At 45.9% G+C, this 10,639-nt stretch overlaps 1 protein-coding gene across 1 annotated transcript in view; it reads right to left on the reverse strand.

Annotated features, from left to right (window-relative positions):
* Positions 1-10,639, reverse strand: part of LMF1 (lipase maturation factor 1) — a gene marked incomplete at its 5' end in the record, with an annotated part of 152,628 nt that overhangs the window by 124,520 nt on the left and 17,469 nt on the right. Inside the window, one exon of the mRNA XM_017823042.1 lies at positions 8,128-8,138. Within this exon, the coding sequence (XP_017678531.1) occupies positions 8,128-8,138 (11 nt within the window). The remainder of the gene's footprint in view (positions 1-8,127; positions 8,139-10,639) is intronic.

Consider the following 10,639-nt stretch of genomic DNA (forward strand, 5'->3'; position numbering starts at 1 on the left):
AATATTTACAGGAACACTTTCCGGGGCTGCTGTCCGAGGTCAGCCTGGCTGAGGGACTTTGCTCCAGTTTTCCAGAGGGAAAAAACTCATCCTTTTGTGCAATGAAATAGGAACAACCAAAACTCCCAAGAGCCACAACAACTGCTGTGGCCTCTCCCCAGCCCACAGCCTGGGTGAGGTCAGGGTGCTCCCACCTGCCTGGCTGCCTTTCCAAACCCATCTGTGCTCCAGGACACAGGTGAGGACCCTGCAGGTGACACTGCTCACACCACACCTCCCATCCCTCCTCCCTGCCAAACCAATCCCAAATCCAAGCACACCCGGTGCCACAGCCGGGCTGGGCAGGCGGAGCTCAGCTTTTCCAAAGGATGCACCAAACTCAGGATCTTATCACTGGGTCATAAAAACTCCCACTCCTTGAAGGAGTAGGGGAATTAATCACCCTCTCCTGGCCACGTTCCAGCTGGGGAATGACATTGGATCTCCTTAACTCCCCAAAGAAGTGGGTGCTGTGTTCAGCTCGCTCCATCCCTCTGTGGGATCAGATGATGCTGAACCTCAGCTCAAGGTGGTGGCAGATTCTGGTGCTGGGCAGCACTTCCCTTGCCCAGACTGAATTTTGAACCAGCTTTTTTTCCCTACCAAAAAGGAAAAACAAACAAACAAAAAAACCCTTCTTTTTCAGCACAAACAAGTCCAAGCTGGGATGTTTGGACATAAATCCTCCTCAGCAGTGGGAGCCTGACCAGGGCCGGTGCCATCCTTCAGACCCACCTTGGTATGAGAATGTTACTACACAAGGTTTTTATATTTTTTAAAGAACTGAGGTGGCACTTTTATTAACCCCAGCCTTGTTTCTGCTCTTGCACAGGAAGCTGCAACTGAGAACAGGCAGAAAGCCATGAGTTTAAAGGAAAGGCTTAACACAAATCCAGCCTAAGTTCGGGACAGCAGATAAGGGAGAGGCGCAGGCAAGAGAAGGAGAACAAGTGCTGGCTTTAAAATGAACTCCAGAGAAGTCAGTGCCAGGACCAAAGTGCTCAGGTGCATCTGTGAACAGGTTCACTTTTACACACTTGAAACTTAATGGAACTAATTGTCTTTCTCCAAGTAAAGAATCACAGAAGGATTTAGGTTGAAAAAAACTTTTAAAGCTCATCCAGTCACCCCCTGCCATGGGCAGGGACACCTTCCACTAGCCCAGGTTGCTCCAAACCCCATCCAACCTGGTCTTGGACACTTCCAGGGATCCAGGGGCAGCCACAGCTTCTCTGGGCAACCTGTGCCAGGGCCTGAGCACCCTCACAGGGAACAATTCCCTCCCAATATCCAACCTAACTCTGTCCCTCTCTTTTTAAAACCATCACTCCTTGTCCAGTCACTCTCTGACCATGCAAAAGTCCCTCCCCCTCTTTTTGAGCCAGTCCAGAGCCAAGGCACTGACTGTCCACTGACACCTTGAGTGAGAAATTTGGGCTGACACAGTGATCCCCACACTGATGGCACACATGACAAAGCTCAGCAGATCTGCTCCACCAGCAGCTAAACCTGAGCTGAAGCACCACAGGCTAAACCAGGAGATCCATGTCCGAGCCACACCAACAACAGATGCTTCCTTCTAACTGTGGTCAACGTTTTTCCAAATTCTGGGAAACAGCTCCTGTGCTTTAAAACTAACAGTGGAGAAAATTCCAGTTATTTTAATTTCAATTAACTTTGGCAGTGCTTTAATCTGAGAGACTTAACGGAGGAGAGCTCCACTCTTGCCAGTGCAATTCACCCTTTCTGATGAAACCCAAAGAATCCCAGAATCACTAAAACTGGAAAAGCCCTCCAAGGTCATGGAGTTCAAGCTGTGATCAATCCCCACCTTGTCCCCCTGCCCAGAGCACTCAGTGCCACGTCCAGCTGTTCCTTGGACACCTCCAGGGGTGGGGACTCCCATCCCTTCCAATGCCTGACCACCCTTTTCCACGCAGAAATTCCTCCTGACTCCTCCGAAGGACGAACCCTCTGCCTGCAAAAAGCATTTCTGTTTGTTTCCTTTTCTTAAGGCGAGGACAAAAGTCAAGTCACAAGACTGTGGAGAAACAATTTGCTTAGGGAAAGGGTTTCCCAGTTTCTGCAAGACCAGCGTTCCCATTCCACCCACTTACATTCCTCTATTAAGGGAAAATAAAAAAAATCACATCCGCGGGCCGGTCATGGGCTCCACAGGTCGAGATCCAGGCAAAGGGCTGCAAGAAAATTCCTTGCACGGAAAGATGTTGTTTGAAGGAGTTCCTGCTCTCATTCCAGCACCACCATTTCCATCAGTCCTCGTTAAAGAAGTATTTTATCCCTTCCAATCATTTGCATAATTGCCGCAATCAAAGGCACCGCTGCGCGGTAATAACTTTAATGGCAGATTTTTCCTCAAACATTCTTTTTAGAAGGCACCTCCCAAGGCTGGTGCATCCACATGCCAGCAAAAATAAGGGAAGTGACACTGAGGGAACGTGTGGCGTGGAGAGGGACCGGTTGCTTTTTGTTTGGGGATTATTTCTGCTTTATGATGCTCAAAATGTATCCCAGAACCTCAATTTCTGTCACTTAAACAGCAGCCTGGCCGGGATATTGGCACCTCCTCAATTTTTTTTTTTCTATTAATTTTGAAATTTATTAGGAGGGAATCTGGCTCATTTCTGGGCTAAAAGCAGGTTTTGCAAAGTGAGATTCCAACCCTCAGTCTTCAGTTTGCCTTCACAGAATCCTGGGGTGGTTTAAGTTGGATGGGACCCTAAAGACCATCCAGTTCCAACCCCTGCCATGGGCAGGGACACCTTCCAGTGGACCAGGCTTTTCTTAACAAGTAGGAGCTCTGACCCATGTTTCTCAGCTCCACAGGGACATAACCAAGGAGGTAATGGCACAGGGCTTCAGCTGCCCTGTAAGGTTTATTTTTAAGATAGGCAAGAACCACTGGCCCAGTTTTTAACATAAAACACAGCAAACCAGTTAAGATCCAACTGGAAGTTCACAACAGAAGCCAGCTGGCATTTCCACCCTCCAGCTCCCACCCTCCTTATCCAAGGTCTGTGTCCTCCAGGAATGTCAAACCCTGGGGTGTTCTATCAGTGCAGCTGCACCACCAACTCATGGAGAGCTTAACCAGGAGCATCGTGGCTTTGCCACCCCATCCATGGGGAAGCACCAACCAAAGGTTTCGGGGGAACACCTCCACTCAGCTGAGGTTCTCCAACCAGCCAGGCCCGACCCAAAGGCAACGCTGCCCTTTAATGCAACCCTAATCACATTAAAACAAAACGCCCTCGTGAACACGGGGAGAGGCTGGGGAGGGAATCAGACAAGCCATAAATTAAAGCAGAGGATATGAATTCCATGCAGGCTGCAGTGTTGGGGTTAACGTGGGTCTGGAAGCAGTTTAGGGAAAACCTGGCGTGGCTAAGGGCCAGCTCCGAGCCGAGCTGCTTTGGGCTAATCGTTTCCTTCAGGCAGGCTACTCCAGCACACTAATAGGTTTTAATAAAAACTTCCAATTGGGCCAGTAAACCCCTCATTAAGCTGTTTTTAAAGCATGAATTTAAGAGCGGCGAGGGTAAAAGGTCAGGAGGAGGATTTAATTCAGACCGGCTGGCAAAAGGTGCTGTTGTGATTGAAAACACCAGAGTTCAAGTGTCCAGGGCCACATAAACATCCGACTCTGTCACTAGACCTGGTTAAGTGACAGCTTGAAAAATAGATTTAATAAGACAGAGAGAAAAGTTTCCCACTCTTACACGAGAAACAGGAACAGCAGATCCCAATATTAGCCAGGAACAGGAACGGTTGGGAAGCTGCCCCGTCCCTCCCATCTCGGTGTGGGGGAGGAGGAATAAAAAGCAGCATCTGGGTGTTCAACCCCAGCCATTCCCAGGGGCTCGCTGGGACACTCAGCTCCAGGTTCTCCTGCTGGGAAGGCAGCAAAGTTCTCCAGGAATAACAACACAGCCCAACTCATCCTCCAGGTCCCACTGCCAGTGTCACTCCCACACGTCTGCTGTGCAACGAGCTCACAAGTGCCATGGGGTGCCAGCATGAGAATTCCCTGTGCCACGTGAGAAATCATGGAATCACAGGCTGGTTTGGGTTGCAGACCACAAAGATCATCTTGTTCCAACCCCCCGCCACGGGCAGGGACACCTCCCACCATCCCAGGCTGCTCCTGGTCCAGTCCAGCCTGGCCTTGGACACTTCCAGGGATGTTCAGCCACAGCTTCTGAGGGCAACAACCTCTGCCAGGGAATTTTCTCGGGCAACCTCACGCACTGCAGGTGGATCTGCAGGAACCAAGGGCACAGCTCAGCTCAGACAAATCCCCATCTCAGCACACTTAAAGCAAGCTTTGGGCCTGCACTAGTGAAGTCTGACCTCAGCCATTCCATTTTCCTCTCACTTTCCTCAGTGCTGCTCCCTGGGATAGTGCAACTACCAGGAAAACTTCAGCCCTTCCTCGGGAACACGTTCACAAAGGAGAAACGTCTCAATCTCACACAGCAAAAGCCAGAACCCCAGCTGTGCACTCTAACATTGAATTTTATGTCAATGCACATCTAAAATTCAAGATCCCTGAAGACCTTTTAAAAGAAAATCCTCCTTGGAACAATTTGCATTGAAGCAAAGAGTGAGGATTTAACAAGTAATGGAGAATTACCATTACTCTGCTCTTAACTTCTTATTCTACTTCTAATCAAAACACACTTCAGCTCAAATTCTGAGATAATAAATGCAATACAAAATTTGGGGGCATTTTGGGTATGAGCTGAGTTATTTGCTCATTCCATGTTTACAGATAATGGAATAAAACTCAGGGTTTAATTCAATTGTCTTCTCTCCACACCAAGATGAGCAAGAAAATTTACTGTGAGAGGGGGGGAAAGAAAAAAAAAAAAAAGCTCTTTATTTTTAAAATGTGCTTCTAATTCTGGCCATACAGTTGGCCTGCAAGGAGTGCAGGAGCAAGGCTCCCTGGAACAATCCCTAAGGAAACATTTGCTTTGGCTCCAAATAGGACACTTTTGTGCATCAGGAGTCAAATAAGATCAGCTGCTTCTCCATCCTTTCTGTTTAATGATCCCATTGATAGCACGAGGTAAAGGGATGCCATTCCTGTCTTTTCCTTGTGCTCCTTGCTGGGAATATGGATTGCTGGCCCAAGAGGTATCCAATGGCCACGAAGGTGACCACGTGGAGTCAGAATCTCTCTGGACAGTGACGTCATTTTCCCACATCACCCCTGGAATTTTACTCTACACAGAGACATTCCCATCCATCACAACACAGTCCTTGCAGTTTTCCTGCTTAGCTCCCGCTCCCACCTTATTTAATATCTCAGGACCATCCAAGTGTCTTATGAATATCTGGGGCTGCTTAAAACAATAAGGCAGAACGGAAGAAAGAAGACAAGGAACTTGTAAAAGAGCATCACCTTTTCCAAGCCCCTGGTAGAGACAACAAATCATTATACTAAATCACATTTCCACTGGGAAAAGAAGAATTGATCCTGCAGCTGTGCCCCACCAAGGACAGGCAGCACCTCCATCCATCCCAGAATCACAGAATATCCTGAGCTGGAAAGGACCCACAAGGACCATCAAAGTCCAACTCCTGGCCATGCACAGGACAATCCAAAAGTCCCACCATGTGTCTGAGAGCACTGTCCAAACAACATCCTAACAGCTGGAGCCAGATGGCCACCAAAACATCACCAGAACTCCCACAGCTCCCAGTCCATTCAATGCTGACTGTAGTGTGATCATTTGCCTTGGGATACAACTGGAATATCCACACAGATGTGACACCCTGAGCATCTGAGGGACACAAACACTACATGGAATTTTAGGCAGGATGTGACTGGTGGCCTCTCAGACACCAGTTGGATCACTTATGGTTGGATCACTCATAAATCAAAGTCATTTTGCTCCCATTCCCACCATTTGTGATACAACCAATACAAAATATTCTGCTTTCCAGAATCCAGAATTTCACAGAATCCAACTAAGATCCTGGCAGCCTCAGCTCAGCAAGGAAGGACCAAAGCACTCCAGTGTACTCCAGTCCCACCAGAACAGAGCACTGCCAATCCCAGGGATGTGCCAGCAGGGAAGCTCCACCCTCGTGCCCATCCACAGGGAAGGACCCGAAGTAACAGCACCACACTCACTGAAACACAGCCCTAAAGCCACATTTATAACCTGAATCACAAGAAATAAAACCTAAAGTTATCAGAGCTCAGCCAATTTGAGGGCAGCACCAAGCCCAGGCCAACACCTTCCCCAGGATTTCCATCCCAGAGCATCTCTCCACCTTCCAAACACCCAACATGGAAGCTCTTGCCTGGCTCTTTCCCACCTCATTCCCTCAAAGGGAGCAGTGTTTTTAATCACTCTCCCCTGACAGGAGTAAGGGCAAAGAGCAAAACCTGTGGCAGTACCAGTTGGCCTGAGAGCTTGTTGCTATTTCCAGGCTCTGGAGTTCTTTAAAATTCATAGGGACAGCCCGGAGTTTTAATAGAGGCTACCAAAATCCAGCCTAAGATGTATCAAAAAAAAAAAGCACATTTCCTGGAGGGGGGATAGGAAACAGTCAGCATTTACAAAGAACTCTCCAGGAATTTCTTTTTTCTTTTTTTTTTTAAGGATCTTTTGCTTTGAAGTAGATGCTCCCAAAGAATAAGGCTTCCAGAGCTCAGCAATATTTAATGTACTTCTCCAGCAATGGCTGACAATGTTGTTGTTTCAGCTATATTATAACAAAAATATTGTGGTTTTCCTGTATTCTGACAAAAGTAACTCAAGATTTACATCTCATTCATCTCATTCCGACGTGGCCCTTAAGCCAAAAACAAGGAAGGGAGAGACCCTACTGCGTACAAAGGACTTCAGTAATCCTTGAAGGGTGGCTCTCCACTTAGGACATAAAGAAAGACCAAAAAAAGATGAAACACCAGTTGAAAAAAGGCAATTTTTTTTCTACACCATCAGTGAGGGTGGAAAACATCCAGGAGATGAGTAACTTGAGTCCAGGCTGAGTGTCCTCAACAGGAGTCTGGGTTTGCCCTGGCCAGCTGGTTCAAACACCCACATTCAACACCAAATGTGCTCTGAGATACCTGATGGACACCATGGGAAGGATTCTCCATCCTCCTCTGCTTCTCCACTGGATAAATCTCAATATTCCCACCTGCACTCAAACAGTTCATTCACTTATCCCTGATTAAAACCATCCACTGGGAACAAGGACACAGGTGCAAATCCCTGGGGGAGAGGGGGTCAAACCCCCCCAATACAAATGGATTTGAACTATTCCTGTGCCTTCTTTTAGAATATTTTCCATTAGTAACTGTCTTGTGACAACTTGGGAATGCTTTGGGAATCCCCTTTCCATCCACACCATGACCCAGGATCCTTCTCCACCCACAAATCCCACAGCAGGGAGAAGACACATCCAAACAGGCTGTTCCAAGACATTATGCCATGGCAGCACTTCCCACAAAATCAGCAGCACACTGGCAGATTTCCTAGCATTTCCACAGACAGGAATGTTTTCCACCAGGATTTCTACCCTTCCATGTAGAAGTGGGTTGGAGAACTTAATGCGGGAAGAAAATCCAACCTGGGCAAAGCAGGGAAGGAACTTTCCCAACCTCCAAGGGAGTAAAACTGCCCCTCACCCCAGGGGAAAAGCCCAGGATGTGAGTAAGAGGTTCTTGACATTCACCTATGGAAAGCAAACTGGAATTTGGGAGGAACAGGGATGTCCTTCAGACCCTGCCTCGGGTATATTTAATTATTCATCTTAACTACAACCCTCCAAATGATTCTCTTGGTACTTAACCCTTCTACCAAGTCTCCTTCAATCCTAATTTGCAGAATTTCCTTACTTTAAGGGCTTATAGGCAGGAAGAAACGCAGTGAAAGACAATCAAAAACTTCATTTAAAAACAAACAAACAAAAAAAAGATAATCAAAACTTAAAACATTTCACAGAGAAAGACCAAGCAAATAAGCTGGAGAAATGTAAAAGCTACATACCCACAAATGCATCAATAAATTATTACTGCAGGTTTTCTCATTTTTAGTCACTTACCAAAGGAATACCTGAAAAACAAAACGAAGAAGAGGCAAAACAATTAATGTTTTGGTTGATAATTCAAGGGAACTCTGTCTTGTATCAGTCTTATTTCTCATTTCACACGTTTTGAGTTTCAAAACACCATTAAAGAGCACAGAAACGTCTCTGAACCACATAATATGCAACTGAAATGGTAAATTGCTGCTACCTGGAAATGGAAGAAAAGCAAATTCCCTAATTTCTGGGCAGTAAGGTGGTATTTAGCACTCCAAGCACTTGGCCACCTCCTTCTGATGAAGATGTTAAAGCAGCAGACCCAGAAGGGACACCACAATCCCAGATCCCAGGAGGTTCCCACAGGGCTGCTCCTGGTCTTCTCTGGAATTACTGCAATTACCTTTAGCCTTAGCTACAGCAGTGACTTTCTGTAAGATTATCAGTTCCTACCACAAGTGAACAACAAAGTTTAACAAGTTTTAAGATGCTGTTCCTCGGTAACTTGTGTTTGGTCCCATTACAGCTTCAATGCCACATCAGGGCTTTACTAATTTTATCTTTTACATTAACACTATGATTTGTGTAGTGCATCTCACACCAACCCAAAAGCCAAACAAAAAGAACCCTAAAACTGAGAAACACCCCAGGTTTTAAAGATTTTCCAGCAGGATTTGCTGCTACTGAAAACACCCCGAGTGGGTGCGTTAATTTGATACTCGCCAGTTCAGTCAGTTCTAAAACCCATCAGTCTGAACATCCCACAACAGACTGAACAACCATTTCACACAGAGTTACTGATGCACAAAGAAACAACTTGAAAATGCACAGTAAGTTTTAAATTCATGAATAAGAGCAGGTCTTTATGAAGACATCTGTCATTAAGGGAACCTCGCTCTGCTGTTCTCCACCACGGTCGTGGTGCTGCTCACAACAGAAACTTGTAGGAATTAAGTCTTATTTCTTGGCAGAAGTTAAGAACCCCCTGAGGCTCATTTAAAACACACACACACACAGACACACACACACACACAGAATGAGGAATTAATAAAATATTGTATTCTTCTGAACCACATGAAGTTCTCTGACGTGTGTCTGTTGCCGATTACATCAATCCGGGCTCCGGAGTTTGTCATGTGATGACAGGCCAACACTTGTGAATTTATTTCTCTGAAGAAGCCTGGGATACAAATGCCAAGGAAACCAAACCAAATGGCCCACTCCAAATACATAAAAGCAGCAGGAATTCTTGCAGGGATTTTTTTTTTTTTTAATAGGTACAAACAGGCAGGTACCCAAATCCCACAGATTTCAGGTTGGAGTTTGGGACTTAACTACCTTTTTTTTTTTTCCTTTTCAAGCTCCTGTATAAGGAGTTAAGAGACTGTTTATTAAAAAAATGGGGGTTTTCACTACTGCCTGTCTTGGCATTTGCAACATTCCCGACAGATAATGACAAGTAAAAACATGGATGTGATTTTGCAGCCTGGGGGGGGGGGGGGTGAGGCTGGGACAAATTTCAACAGAGGAACTTTTGATCTGCACTTTTTCAAAGCCAGAAATTCAAAGTATATGCCATTTGGATTGCCTAAATCAAATTAAAATGGGACGTCATTTCTGTTTTCTGGAGGGAGAAACAATGTCATTATCCATGACTTGTCATTGGAGGCAAAATTCATGTCACACTCAGGCTGTGAATATCAGCTGGGAATCATAAACATCATCAAATATTTGGGTTAAAGGCTTTTCACCATGTTGTCATGCTGATTAATTCTAGCTCAAGTACATTCCTGGAAAGCACAAATTGATAGTAGAGCACAGTTTAAACTGCTATTCCTGATGAAAACCCTTCCTGCTGCCAGTACAGCAGAGCCAGGCTGGGTTTGAGGACACGGCTCCACAAGAGCTTCCCAAAATCACATACAGGCAAAGGACCAGGATGGTCCCAAACCCACCTGGCAGAAAACATCACCTTTTCCATATAACATCTTTTTTCCTGCATGCAAAGCCTGTGGGATGATGGTTTCTATTTGCTCCAGGAGGAGGAAAAGCATATGGGCCAGACTTGCCCCATAAATTTCCATTCCCTTTGTGCTCAGCTACCCCAGAGCTACACAGATTATTTAATGCAAGGGTTATTTGGGACAGGGATTCCTCTTAGAAGTCTGTAAAACATCCCAAAACCAAAACAGAATTCCAAAACAGAGTCTATTAAAAAGCGTATAAAACACAGACAGGAACTTTTACCTTTACATCTCTTGATGTTTACAAGGAAAATACATCTGTACTTGTAATAAAAAAATAGAGTAAAACCAGTCCTACCCACCACTCCCATCCCTGCAGTGCCCAACACCACAAGATCCTTCCAACTAAACTGATTTCCACAGGCAGGAGAATTCCCTGCTGCATCCCTAAATCCACAGCTGGTGTTAACAGCTTCTCTCCCCGCTCTCCATGGAGAACATCCTCGATGGAAAGTGAACCCAGATGGCAACTTTCATCTCCATTATGAATCTCTCTCCTTCCCTGGGCT

The sequence above is a fragment of the Lepidothrix coronata genome, unplaced genomic scaffold (genome assembly GCF_001604755.1).
Source record: "Lepidothrix coronata isolate B3197 unplaced genomic scaffold, Lepidothrix_coronata-1.0 Scaffold101, whole genome shotgun sequence".
Taxonomy (NCBI): domain Eukaryota; kingdom Metazoa; phylum Chordata; class Aves; order Passeriformes; family Pipridae; genus Lepidothrix; species Lepidothrix coronata.